The 15212-nt window shown below is 42.9% G+C and overlaps 1 protein-coding gene across 1 annotated transcript; it reads right to left on the reverse strand.

Annotated features, from left to right (window-relative positions):
- LOC308111646 (adenosine receptor A2a-like) lies at nucleotides 1–13997 on the reverse strand. Its single transcript, XM_080466612.1, has 3 exons — nucleotides 13687–13997; nucleotides 7553–8136; nucleotides 1–2902 (listed from the first exon to the last, which is right to left on the reverse strand). Exons 2-3 carry the CDS (start codon nucleotides 7885–7887, stop codon nucleotides 1831–1833), a joined length of 1407 nt encoding a protein of 468 aa, XP_080322738.1. The 5' UTR covers nucleotides 7888–8136; nucleotides 13687–13997; the 3' UTR covers nucleotides 1–1830.
- Between the last annotated feature and the right edge of the window lie 1215 nt (nucleotides 13998–15212).

Here is a 15212-nt window from a genome sequence, read left to right on the forward strand (position 1 = left end):
CATAGTTTGACAGTTTAATGAACCATTTCCCAGAATGAGTGACTCAGTCCTGCAGACCTCCACAACATGACGGCGGTGAAAGGCCGATGTGACGGCCTCCCCCTGAATAATGACGCTTCAGTGGCCTCCACTGATTAAAAAAACACTAAATAACAGCAGAAAATACAGAAGGGATTCCTTTCAGACCGGACCCAGGAGGCAGCAGCTGCCCGCAGAGTTTGCTATGACACATAATCATTAATAATCCGCCTCAAATTCTTTTCCAACAATTTACTAAACCGTGTCAACATTTGCAATAAATTAACTGAAGGAAGCACATAAAAGCGTCGACTGGGAAACGGCGCGTTTCGGCGATTATATCAACAGATTCCTGGGGGTTTGTTTGGAGAAAGCGTGACGCGTCGGCTCCAGTTCGCGACGCAAACTTGGCCCGAAATTCCAAAACGGCAGGAAGCGCCGAGGCGCAAGACAAAACTCAATCCGTTTACAGTCACAATGCAGGCGCGTCCGCGGTGAAGTGAAAAGTTATTCCAGATTCAAACGAGGAGTTCCGTCTCCAGAGTCTTACGCGTCAGATCGGACGGAGACAAAAGTGACACTTGAACTTGTTAACCATTAAAAAAGGGCAAACAACCTTGTGGTGATCACGTCGTGAGAACAGTGACAGGACATCACCTTCATGAAGAAAACACATGCTTGGCTGGACGATCGTCTCATGAGGACATCAGGAGGACATCACTGCTTGTTGAAGACAAACGTCTTCAAAACGGTTGTGTTTGGTTGTGTGTTTTTTTTTTTTTTAAGAACGTCACAAGTCTTGAAATTTTGACCGTTTGAATCTTTCAATGAATGCTTGATAAAAGGCCGAGTGGTTCCAAATAACAGTGCTCTTTCTCTTGCCTCTAAGCTACACCAGCTGTGAAGGAGCTGCACAGCAGTTTGGTGAATGCAGCTTCTGACCTTTGACCTGCGATCGCCAGTTATGAAATAACTAAGGCGCCCAGTCAATTAGTTAACCGTACAACTTTTTTGTGTTTTAGTCGTGATAGATCTCTTTCGTACTTAAAATGGAGGATTGAAAGAGGAGCGAGGAGGAAGAAGAGGAAGGTGATGGTGGTGGTTCTGAACTGTTTTACTCCTCAGAGTCTGCAGTTTCTGTCAGAAGTGGAGCAGCTTGATCGCGTTGTTGTTTCTACTCTGACTTTTATTCTGTGGTGACCAGATACGAAATATGAAGGCTTGGATTAGTTATATTGTTATTTTGTGTTGTATTTCACATTTTACTTCTATCTTATTCTATTTCAGTCTTTACTATTTCTCTTTTTGGTGTCGACGGGGCCTCGGGATCAGAATTTTGCACCAGTACATTAAAAAAAGACAATTAAAGTCCTTGAATCCTTAATGGTAGAATTGTTGTTGAATCAATCACGTATTTCTTTCTCATATAAAGTTCTGTCATTTGGGATTAGCAGAGCATGAATGTAACACGTACGGAGACAAAACTAATTTGTCAGAGCTCAATCAGTTAGTTTTCTTTCTGTAATAATGTAGATATCCCAAAAATAACTATATCCTGCAGTTCTATTAAGAACCACTGAGTTTTGTCATAAGAGTGTCTAAATTCCATCGTTAAGAAGCAGTTTGTCCTTTGTGGACCACCAGCAGTGCCTTTAGACTTTAGTTTAATTGTCTTAAATTAAAAAAGTCACAGTATTTAAATAGTGGGGGTTTTCTTCAGGTTGAACAGATGGAAGCTTCATCGTCTGTTGTTCATTCAGAGTGAGTTCTCCTAACGCCCGGATTATTCTGGGCGTCTCTCCTGCGGATTTGTCAGGACGCCTTCGTCAGTTCGCTTATGCAACTCTTCTTCTTCTGTTTGTTGAAAAGCGAGGCGAGACGGGCCGAGCCGAGGCTCCGGCTGCTCTTCTCCTCCGGCTCCTCAGCCTCGGCGCCGTCCAGGCGCTGGACGTGGCGGTCCTTCGGGTTCGGGGTGCGTCCGAGGGCTTGCAGCGGACACGGCCCCATCTTGGGACAGTGGGAGATGACAACCGACAGAGGGAGGTGGGACACCGCCACCAGACCGCCCCCTACAGGAGACATGTGGGTGGGACAGTGGGGGGTGGGACAGTGGGGGGAGGGACAGTGGGGGGCGGGACAGCGGGGGGCGCTCTCGCAGCCGCCGCTGCTGCCGCCACTGCTGCTGCTGTGCTCCGTGAAGACGTCCAGACTGAGGCCGTTGGCTTTCAGCCGGACGGAGTCCGTGATGCTGTTGTGGGTGGAGTTCCGCTTGCTGCCCCCGGTGCGAAACACCTCCTGCCGGCCCAGGATGTGGCGCCGGATAATCCTGCGGAAGGTCTGCCTGAACTCGCGGATGCGGTAGGCGTAGATGAAGGGGTTGACCACGGAGTTGGCGTGGGAGAGGATTATGGCCACGTTCAGGACCCAAAGCGGCGGGCGCTGGCACTCCGGGCAGAAGAGCGTGAAGCAGTTGATGATGTGCAGCGGCAGCCAGCAGACGGCGAACAGCCCCACGATGATGGCCAGGGACTTGGCGGCCTGGACCTCCTTCTGCAGCGTGGAGCGCGTCTTCTCCCCGTGAGCCGCCTTCACCTCGATCAGCTTGAGCTGGTGGCGGGCGGCCATGAAGATGCACAGGTAGATGGCCAGCATCAGCAGCAGCGGGATCAGCACGCAGGCGAAGAAGTTGAAGTAGACCATGTAGTCCATGACCACCACCTGCTCGAACAGGCACTCCATCAGGCCGGGCGGGCACGCCGTGGCGTTACCGCTCAGGGAGAACTTGTGCCAGCCCATCATGGGGGTCAGACCGATGGCGATGGACAGCACCCAGCAGATGGCGATGATGCCCCGAGCCCGCTCGCCCGTCACCAAGCTGTTGTACCTGGAGAGGAGAGAGAAACATCAGCCGCATGTGGCGAGGGTCAAAAGGTCAAAGGCAGCTTCAAAGGTCGCCCGTCCCCCGCAGAGAGAGACGACCGTTCAGACGCTGAAAACACACAGACATCACCCGCTGACACGGCAGTAATTTCAGGTCATTGTTTCGCGGGAAAGAGAAAGAAAAGTTTCCTGAGGGTTTTTGTGGGCGGTCCAGTAACAGATCAACGTTGAAGGCTCAACGTTTTCCAGCAATCATCTGTTGCTAGAAGCTTTTTAACATTCTTACTGTTATATTTACATGCATAATACTAACTATTCTCTTTTTGAACATTTTAATAAAAATAAATGCACGTCTCAATTAACTTTTATTTTACAAACAAGTACTGTGCAATTCAAAGATAGAAAAATATATATGTATTTATATAACCATAGTAAAACAATCAATCAATCAATATCAGTAATTATACACATTCTTCAGTCAAGATATCCCACAAAATACAATTTTAATGCCTTTGCCTGCATTTCACTACATATAATGAAATGCAAGAAAATTAGGTTTCTATTAAGGTAAGCAATCTATTCAGGAATTCCCATTTCCCACTTCTAGCTATTCTTAAAACAGAAAATATAATTATAAAATACACCTACTAAATATTGGAGAAGGGGTAGGACTTGATATGTGCATAGCGCCAAAAACAACAGTCCTTTCAAATCACAAGTAGAGGAGAATGGTAGAAAGGGAAAAAAAAAAACTTCCTTTCAACAGGAAGAAACCGGAAGAACCAGACTCAGAGGAGGAAAGTTCCTGTCGTTCCGTTGAGGTGAGGGGACAGAAAGAGAGAAAGAGACAAGACAGACAGATTGTCTTGAGGGAGTCAGACCCTCATTCATCATGTCGGGCCACTCGGTATCTGGTGAGGGTAAAAGTTGCACCGCTGCATGTGATCCAAAACAGCCAAAACACAAACAAAAGTTTACCTTTCTTCACTTGAAAACCTGGAGCCTCACTCAAAGTGAGTATCAGACGGGAGTCAAAATGAGATTAGAGAGAAAAACCAGATGAGACATTCACCAACACACTGATCATTCCTCTCTGGAGTCGCCTCCAGTTACCCCAAACTGCGGTGATAGAAAACAAACACACAAACCAGTCAAGAATCTTTCTGTAATATGATTCAATTATTATAGAATCATTTAGCCTCATAATTTCTCCTTTCGATATATACGAACATGTTATCAGTCACAGACGAGCCTTTAGGCAGCAGAGCGTCGTCTTCAGTGTTCGTACTGAAGATCAGACCCTGGAAGCACGTGAGCTGAAATAAAACATAAAGAAACGGGCGGCTGTGCTGCTCTGAACTGTTCTACGAGTATAAATATGCACCTATAATGATATGGATGACTTTAAATATGTATTTCACTTTGCTTTAACTGTGGTCGGCACAATAGCTGATGTCCACAATGTTTAAATCTAGAGTGGCAGTGGTTAATGATAAATTTGTGTATTTTAAGTTCTGAATTACACAATATTAAATAATACATTTCCATAAGACCACCACCTCTGATAGCAAAGTGTAACTGGTTACTATTACTATAGTTACAGTTACTCACTAGGCTACTTAATCCGTCTGTTGAAGGCACAGCCAAGTGTAGAGTTGCAGAGCTGCAGAGCTGCCGTCTCTCTGTTTGCTGCTTACCCAGTTAACTTGTACTATTAAAGGTCCCATATTATACAGTTTATCAAAAATTTCACATCGTCCACAAAAGGTCCAACAACATTTTATTCAGTACCTGGGTCCTGAATGTCAAGTCTAAAAGTCCTTCTGGTGACTCAACTGAGAACAGGCAGTTTCTGTGCCTGTACCTTTAAATGATAACGAGCGTTTTGTTTCCAAGAACACCCCCCCCCCCCTTTCCTTATAATATTAGTGTACATGAGGTATCTGTATATGTATGAATATATGTATGTTCATGTACATGTTTCGATCACACCCCCATATGTGAAAAGAGTGGTCGGCAGATCATGTTTTTCTTTGTCGCCTCAATGTTCTGTTTCGTTTTACACAAAAAGTAATAAATAAAGTATTTAAAAAAAAAAATGCTAATAAGTTTTCTCTATCCATGCCTACTTCATGTCTGGTTACGAGTGTTTATGATTTTAACTAAAGCCCCGTTCCTATAAATTGGCTATTCTCTCTACTGTTCAGCCTTATTTCTAGCCGTTGTTTCTATGTGAAGAACAGGTCTGTTTCTAGTTCACTAAACTCCTGTCTCTTGAAATAATTCTTAGTCTCTGTCTCTTTCCTGCTCACTGAGATAACGCTTTATGTAAAGTTGCTTCAAATGTGAAAAAAAAAAAAAAAAAACAGCTCTTGATTTATGATTCCAACAAACCATTTCCTCTCTCATGCTCACCAGCTTTAACAAGAGCGTCATCCAGCTCCGTTACAAATCCAATAAACTCCCGTTTAAAGGAGGAATAAGCACTTCAATAATCATGCGTGAGATAGTGTTGAAGATCTAATGTTTATCTAATGTAGTGAATGATAAACATCAACGTGAGAGACGTCCGACCGCTACACCCAGACCGATGCAACTGACAGATGCCATTTTAATCTCTCACAGGAAATTGTGTGCTCAGAGCAAGAAACAAAAACACACAAAGAAACACAATCTAAAACAGGAGGGATGCCTGAAACGTGTGAAAATGTAATAATAGATTACTACACTCAAGAAAAAGCTGCTAAATATAGAGCCTCTTCAGTGCAAGAAAAAGGTGCTCTGGGTTCTACATTATGGATTTTACTTTGAAAAGCATCTTTTGTTTGGCAACTTGCTGCAGTGTGTCCAATCATACGTCTGATATAGAGCCAGAAAAGATTTGTAGAAATTAAAAATACAAAGCTTTGACCCTTTTTTCCGTCACAATATCCCCCCCAAAGAAATATGTGGAAAAAGAAATGCACGCAGCTCTTATTTTGAAAAATTTTAAAGAATCTTTAAAGATAATAAGAACAGTTGTCTGTGATAGTGTGTCGTTTTTTTTTTTTTTTCTGAGGAAGCACTTCTCATCCCGGAACCAGAAGAGAAACAAGGATAAACAAACAAACAAACAAAGCAGCTTCAGGACTCCTCAAAGGGCGCAGTCTATTTCTGGTGGGCCCGCGGCGCAGTGTGGGAGAGCAGCTGAGACATTTGGCTTGTTTCTATCACATTCTTCAAATGTTAAAAGTGCAAAGGTTAATGCTGCGAAAACAAGGCCACCCTCCGTCACGGACACGCACAAAAAAAAAAATACCCCCCCCCCCCCCAAAAAAAAACGAGGCAGAGGAAGCCTCACGTATCTTCAGCCGGAAAACGGGAATCCTGAGGTGGAAACACTCCCGGACCGACGGCGAGTCAACCGGAGCGCCGGGCCGAGTGACGTCCCACTGTTTTCACAGTGAAATGACACAGGAAGGTCACGTGGAGGTTACCACGTCTGTATAAGCAATTAAAGAAATATTTATTTGATTGCTCTGCCGGGACGGGAGCGTCCTCCAGAGAGACGCCATTTCTGGACGCACTTATTCGGCCAAGACTTGACGGTTAAAGGTCACGTCTTCACTGATCGTCCCTGTATGAATTATGAAGCGCGATTGTGAGACCCCGGCTGCCTGGGACTCACAGACAGATGGGAAGACAGATTTTTTTTTTTTTTTTCAGATTTTCTCAATATTTCAACATTTATTGACTTTAGTTGTTTTTCCAATCAAGCTTCTTTTCTGTGTTCTGGGCTCCAATCTGGTCAAGTTCAACTTTTAGATTAAACTCTTTACTTAACTTCATTTGAACACATTACAGTGAGATTTACAAAGATAGAGAAAAAACGATGAATTATTTCATCCGTGATTTGAATATTTTAGTTTGAAAGCATTTACGACTTCAAAGAGGTATTTTTAATTACTTTCTGCTGTGTGTTTATGCACCAGGAAAACTCTGAAATATTCTAAGTTATATTGAATCCATGGATTTATACATGTTTCCTCCAGAGCGTCATGACTCCCACGCCATATTCTCCTGGGACTTGGTACTTTTATTTTGACAAGTCACCGTAATAACAATCCCACCGTGTTCTCCTATTGTTTATGTTTAGAGCTGATTGGTCACTGCGTACACGTATGTGTAGTTTCATTAACAAACAACAGCACCCACTAGTGGCCCTATATGAGCACTACATCATTTTCAGAGTAAATATGAACATTTTCCCCAACGAAAACGCAAAAATACTGTATTTTCATTCCTGGTTCTCAGTGGAAACAAGTGACATCGTCTTTCTTTTGCATTTAATTCTATTCTTTATTGTCAAAATTTTACATTGAATATTTTGTTCCTAACGTTGCAGTTCAGGTAATTATTTCCATTTCATGCTGCTTTTGTGACTTTATTGATTTGTTACTAATAGTTTTTGCGGTTTTCCTGTCAAAGCGCCTTATAAATCTCCTTAAATTTAAACTGGGTGAAATTTGCTTCAGAGAGAGTTAAAATCTATTCGGTGTTCAAAGTCACTTTACTCTAACTTTGATAAATATACTGTATGTATTACATTTAATTTACATTAGATTTGAACTCCACTTATTGTTTCTGACGTCGACGAAACCTCGAGGTCACTGACCTGAGCGGTATTTTGATGGCGATGTAGCGGTCGATGGCGATGGCCAGCAGGCTGAAGATGGAGCTCTGCGTGAGGATGAGCACGAAGCAGGCGATGAAGAGGCAGCCGTAGAAGTTGGAGCAGAAGCCGGTGCTGATGGCGATGGCGAAGGGGATGGCCAGGACGCCCACGGCGATGTCGGCCACCGCCAGCGACACCACGAAGAAGTTGGTGATGCTCTGCAGGTTGCTGTTGAGGCACACGGCCCAGCACACCAGCACATTGCCCAGCACGGAGAAGACGGCGATCAGCAGCTCCAGGACGATGTAGGGGACTTCGGCGGGGTCATCCAGCATGGTGAGGCGAGCGGCGGGGTCACTAATGAGGAGGGAGGAAACCTCGCCACAACGTCCATAGCTGCAGCCTCCTCAGCCCCTGAAACATCCACCAGAGTCGCTCCAACAGCTCAGACGGGCCGAGAAGAGGCGGACCGAGCTCCTCGACGACACGTCATCGCCACGGACTCCTCCAAGATGAAGCGGCGACGGCGGCGGCGGTCCTCTTTGCTCACAGACTTCCCAGAGGTTGACGCCAGAATCGTGCAGCTGTTTAGGTGGCAGCAGGAAGACGGAGAGCAGAAGTGAGAAAGAGGAAACGCCGTGAGTGTAAAGGAAGTGAAGTGAGAAACCCACATCTGATACGTTTCTCAATGAAGTGAGGAAGTCAAACAGATTCTTCTTCATTTACTCTAAACTGAAAGAAAATCTTTCATTTACTCCCGATACGCGTTAGTTTAATCTGAAAAGGGAGCACATCTGGAAAGAAAAAAAAAAATCTAAAATAACCAGGAATGATCCCAGAGGCATCATCGGTTTAAATGTTTGGATTAAAATAGTTGAAAAATGCAGAATATTCTGCACACAGGAGCCTGTTTGTGAGACTTTTCAGTTTCTATAAACAGCTCTGAGAGAGAGAGAGAGAGAGAGAGAGAGAGAGAGAGAGAGAGAGAGAACAGACAGACAGACAGACACTGGTGCAGTGGTGTGCACCGTCATCTCACAGTGAGATGGTTTGAGGCTCGGCCAGTCACACTAATAGATTAATATCAAACAGGAAGAGCAGCTTTCAGATGAGCCGGTTCAAATGAGAAAGATCTTCTGGAAAATGTCTCCGTGTTTGTTTGCTCGATTTCACTGTGATTTGTGTTAGACGAAAATAAAATGTAAAACCATCGCGTTGGATGGCAAAGGAATTTATTGTGCAAAATAAATGAGAATTTGGCAGAAAATATTAGAAAAAAATTATATATCAGTCGTATTGGAGACGATCGGTGACGACTTCAAGGCTGTGGGGGAAAAACAAAAAAACAAAATAGAGTCGGAAAAGATCAAAAGACATAAGAGTTTTGTTCAACAATGAAAAATATTATCATGAAATCAGCAAATAAAAGTCGTGGCGGGCCAGCTGAGGAAATGTCTCTCAGTACTATAAGAGCATCTCTGATAAACGCTGAGCTGATTAGAACTTTATTTTCATGTTCAAAATGGATTCGATCAAAAAAACTGAATTATGATGATCGAAACGTGGATGGATGGATGGATGGATGGATGGATGGATGGATGGATGGATGGATGGATGGATGGATGGATGGAAGGACGGATGCATGGACAGACAGACCGATATGTGGATGAGCAGATGGATGGATGGATGATGGATGAATGGATGGTTGGACGAATGGATGAATGGGCGAATGGATGAATGGATGAATGGGCGAATGGATGGATGGATGGATGGATGGATGGATGGATGGATGGATGGATGGATGGATGGATGCATGCATGCATGGATGAATGAATGGATGTTTGGACGAATGGATGGATGGAAGAAGCTGTTCTGCTGGTCATGTTGACTTTTCAGTACAGCTCCATGAATGGATGGATGGATGGATGGATGGATGGATGGATGGATGTGATCAAACGTCAGCCTTGTTGGTGTAAAGTACTAATTCGTCATAATTTCTGGTACGGTGTTATTTTTCGGCCCGGTGTCGTCTCCCTTCACTGACCGAGGAACAACCGACAGGCGAGAGCGACGGCGTCTCGATTCAGCTCTGAACTCGCCGCCACATGTTTCTCACGCTCGCTCTTCGGGACATCTTATCATCACAAAGTTCTGATAACGGGGGACGGCAGTGGGATTCCTCGACACGGGGCTTCACTAGCGGATAGCCGCTGTTTGTACGCGGCAGAATTCCCTGGGAGGGAAGGTTTTCTCGGGGTTACGTGGAGTTTTTGAAGTAAGCAGCTGCACAAGAAGACAAAGGTCTTTGCTCTCCCAGTCCCACTTCTCCCTTCTGGGTCGGGAAAAAAAAAAAATAAAAACAACCTTCATAGCAAAACTTCAGACTTGTTATTTCTCAGCTGATAGTCATCAGAAAGTCTTTCTGTTCTTTCTATTGGATTTACAAATGAAGCCTTTGTTGCTCTTGATGTCAGAGAGGCTCCGTGTCAAATTGCAAAGGTCTGCCATGTTTTATTCAGCCGGCGTGTAAAACAACAACAATCCCAGAGGAGGCTGGAAGGAAATCATGAAGTGCAGCAGCGATTCTCCCATGCTAGCTACGTATTCCTACAACAACAAGATGTCCTGAGACAGAAATTGTGAAACACATGAGGGGATCTCGAGGGAATGAGGTTCAGACGAGGGAGAGTGAGGTCTCTGTTCAGATCAGCTCCTTCAGGACGTCCATGACTTTTCTCTGAGTTCAGATACAAAATCTCTTAAAGACGAAGGAGTAACTTCTTCTTTCTTTTTTTGTTTGAGCGCGCGGGAATGGCAGGGACTAGCTGGAACCAGCAGGTGGCGGTAGTGCCACTTCACGGATGCCAACTGCCCTTGAATCCAAGGCCGTTTTCCAAAACCCATACTTGTCCATACTTGTGTTCTCGTGTACCCATGACACGTCATCAGTGTTAGACCAAGTACTGACCCAATTCTTAAGCCGTTTCTCACAGAGTACACATGGAGTACCCGGCTGTGTCCTCGCTCCGCCCACTTAATCGAGGATGCATCGACACCGGGAAGACAAATTACCCATAATGCATTTGGCAAGAGATGGCGGAGGAGATGGGCACTTCCGAGGACGCCCTGCAAGTAGTTACTCATGATGTATGCGAGTACGCACTGGCGTTCTAAGAACTGGAAAACGGCCCAAGTGAAGAAGAAGAAGAAGAAGAAGAAGAAGAAGAAGAAAGAATAGCATCGCGGTGACGATGGGTCCGACTTCTTCACGTCGTCTTATTTCATTGTCAGTGGAAACGAACAATCACCGGACGTCACAACATGAAACAGGAAAGACGCAGCGATAAAGAGCAACGTGTTCAAACAAAAGCAGCCGAGTTGACGAGAGTCTGTCCAACGCGAGACGCAGGAGCTGAACACGTCCGACGTCCTCAGCCGGCAGGCACAGCCAAACACACACACACGTGGATTTACACAGATGACTCGGCAGAAAAATTAAACGACAACGCTCCGATTCAAAGCAACACGAAGCCAAAAGAGATGAAGATAAGTTCAGAAACCAAACACGATAAAATGCCGTGCTTTCCGCTAAAGTGAATGTGTGTTATACAATCTTTAAAACTTCCCAAAGATGCTATGGCTAACAAGATGGCCGCCTCGCCTGGAGGTCTGCAGAGAGACGGAGCCCGGCGGCGGCCTGGGCTCGTGGTCGAGTCCTCTCGACCACGAGCTGCACGACTCGTATCGCAACAGGGCCATTTAGCGGAAGTGACGTAGAGGTAGTGACACAATCCCATCTCAAGTGGTGAGTGAGCCGTCAGGACTCGCCACACGTGAGCAGATCACCCGAAATGCACGTTAATACCAGGACCAGGACCACTACTGGTCATCTGCACCACGGCCGTGGTAAATAGTTCTGCACATGCTCAGTAGAGACAATCAGAACAACGTTTCCTCCAGAGTGTCGTGACTCCATAGTCTCCTGGCACTTTTATTTTGACAGTCACCGTAATAACAATGCAGCTTGGTACTTTTATTTTGACAGTCAGCGTAATAACAATCCAACTTGGTACTTTTATTTTGACAGTCAGCGTAATAACTTGGTGGTCTCTCCACCAGAATGTCCCTGTTCTCCCGTTGTTAATGTTTATTGTTCTCTGCTGTGTGTGTGTGTGTGTGTGTGTGTGTGTGTGTGTGTGTGTGTGTGTGTGTGTGTGTGTGTGTGTGTGTGTGTGTGTGTGGTTTCATTACTAAAACAAGCAAGAACACCACCAGAAACGCCAATGACGTAGTTTGCACATTGGGCCATAAGGCCCAACGTGTGAACGACGTCATTTTCTGCATTTCTGCCATTGCCGTGTGAACAGATGTTGCTTTCAAAAAGCAAAACTTCACTGAAAATAAAACGCAAAACTCAAGCGATTTCACTTGAGACTCTGTTGTGTGAATGTAATAGATAAATTGTTGAAATGCATGAAATATAAATATAATCAAGGCGATCTGCCTGAGTACCGTAATTTCTGGACTATAAGCCACGACTCTTTTTAGACGCTCTGAACCGTTAAACAATGGCGCATCTTATTTATGGATTTTCACGCGTTAACGAGCTTCACGCACATGGGTGATGTGTTCAGGTGCATCACGTAACTCCGAACTTTTTTTTTTTTTTTTTTTTTCCTTTTTAAATAAAAATTTTGCTCAACAGTCCGGAAATTACGGTAAATGACAAATACTAAAGTTAAGGTAAAAACAATATATTGATGAATCATTGATAGAATTAAAACATGGATATTAAACACCAACATCTTGAATTAATAAATATAATTAAAGTGCTTATGTCTTTAAAGGGTTAATATAGGTTAAACATCGCCAAGCTAAAATATAAAGACAATTCGTTGGTCGCAAAAAGAAGAAAAGTTTTAGCGAAAGTTAAACAAGGCTGATCCAGAGTTACCGACAGCCTCGGAACAATGACAGCTATTTGTGTTTTAGTTGTTTTCTTGAAGAAAAGGTACGGTCAAACAGTCGGTGGTCATCCTGACCAACAACAGCGGCTAGAAACATTCCATTAAAAGGAATAGATGATCTAAATGTAGAAGGGAAATGACTGAAGTTGTTAATAAACAGTGAATATTGAAGTGAACGGCTCAGACAGATGAATAAATCGTTAAAACACAAACGGTATAAAATAAACTGCTGCAATTCACTCGGTGTCGCATTTAACAAGAAGAAAAACACCCGGAGGTCAGAAAACAGCCGATTCTTTAAACTGACCAGTTATATAAAGTAGTGACATGTTTCAACACATTTGACCTTAAAACGTACATTATTTACACTATATGTCAAAGGAAATGCTCAATTATCAAGTTTAGTGACTTTTAAAGCTTTATTTTCTATATCACACACGACTTTTTAGATTTATGCATTAAGATGCTTTTTATTGTAGTTTTTAACATTTATTTTGGTATTTGCAGTTTTTATAAAGCTGTCATTGATGAGCGCTACGTCAATACACTTTATTTTGATAAATGACTGGTAGTTTTCTTATTTCCTTTTTGCATCAGAGTTTCAACACAATGGAGTCATTTAGGTGAAATGAAAGCTTAACATTGACGATTGTTTACAGTAAACTATCTTCTATATTAATCTATCCAGTTGATGTTATGAGATGTCGGCGCTGGTCACAGTAAGAAAAGTGAGATTTATCACGATAGATTCACAAATAAATACATTTAAAACACTTTACTTCATTTGCAACTTCTACTTATTTGAAGTCTGGAAGCCAGAGAAGAGAAAACAGACGCAGAGCGAATAAAGCAATGATTTAAAAACAACAAAGTGCTTCTATTGTGAAAGCTGCTGGCGGGAATATGTGACGACCATGTAATAAAATCAGCAGGGAAAGCAGCAGCTGGTGTGAAAAGAGAAAGAGCACTGTTACGTGAACACGGTGTTTCTATGTGTATCGTGATGTTTGTGCAGCATTGGTTCACGATGCACCACGTATATCTTTGATTGCAATAGTTTTAATCTTCAGAACACGCTGCACAACAAATATAAGAGAAATTATATATATATATCTATATATATATAGATATATATATACAGAGAGAGAGAGAGAGAGAGAGACTTACCTTCAGTGTGAAAGTTTAAAAAAATTAAAGTGTTAAATCCAAACGCAGTTTGTTGGTTTTCACTTCCCGAGACGCAAGTGAGAGAAAAACAAACAAAAAAAACTTTGAGAAACTTCACCACGAGGTTTCGATCAATAGACGAACCGAGGGTTCCTGTGGAGTATCGATCAGATGTGATCAGATGTGATCAGAGAGTCTGCGGGTCGATGTGGAGGAGAGAAGTCTGCTGCAGTGAATGACTTCTGACTGAACACACACGCACACGCACACACACACACACAGACACACGCACACACACCCGCACACACTCCTCCCTGCAGGAAACACGCGCCGCGGTTACTCGGAAGGGGGCGGGGCTTCTCATCATGACGTTAAAACGGGTGGATTCACTTTAAATGAAGTAAAATATGTAATATATAAATATTCCTTCACTAACTGTTGATCAACCAATCAAATCTTTGATGATCGTGAACAAGAAGAGCAGTTTTGTCTTAAATTATATTAATGAATTAATCACAAAACATAACAACGTGGAAACTTTGTTCACTTCTACTACTCATATGATTTTGTGTTTTTTTTTTCTCCACCAGCTGCTTGCAGGTATTTTTGGCTGCTTGCAGGTATTTTTGGCTTGTTGCAGGTATTTTTAGTTTTTTGCAGGTATTTTGGCCGAAGGAATCTAAACATCACCTTGTCTCCCGGCTCAGGCTTTAGATATTCTTCAGACGTGTAGTAAATCTGCCCAACATAGTAAAGATGTAAAAAAGAAAACCTTTTAAACATATGTATTGTATTCAAATTATTTTATTCAAATTATGATGTCTTTCTTTTACATGTTGAACACCAACCCTTTGGCTGCAAACATACATTATTACTGAATATTGAGGATTGATGATTGATATTATTATTTTTTTTCAGAGAGAGACGTCTATTAATCCCTCATCATCTGCCCATAGATGTGAAACCACATTAAATCACTTAATTCTGACTATATCGGGTTGCTTACTGCTTATGGACATGTGATTTTACACAGGATTTCCTTAATTAATAAGAACATTTAAATAAGCAGCCCGGGATTCGTGTCTTTGTCCTTCGTTTTAGACGAACTTCCGCGACGGAACCAGGCAGCAGGCCTGCTCCGTCTCTTCTGGTCCTGATTCTGATGATAACTGGACCGTGTTTATGAGCTCCATTCTGTCCTGAAGCATCTTTTCATCACTTCATTAAACCTCCTGATGTGCAGTTTGAGGAAGCAGTCACACGCGCTGGCATGTGGAAGGACGGACTTTGTAAAAAAAAAAGTATTTTTCCACCTTGAAAAAAAAAAATCTCGACTTTGGTTTTCGACTTTTTCTAAAGTGCATGAAGGTTGTTTTTTCTTCAGTGGTCCTACAATTCTTCCGTAGATTATCAATAATAAATTTTTTTTCATTATTAGTACGATCATCATTGTTTTAATTGTCTTTAACTTGTATAAAAATGTTTAAAATAAAAAGATATACCAATACTCACCTGAAGTAAAAACC

The sequence above is a fragment of the Lipophrys pholis genome, assembly GCF_963383615.2.
Source record: "Lipophrys pholis genome assembly, chromosome: 7".
Taxonomy (NCBI): domain Eukaryota; kingdom Metazoa; phylum Chordata; class Actinopteri; order Blenniiformes; family Blenniidae; genus Lipophrys; species Lipophrys pholis.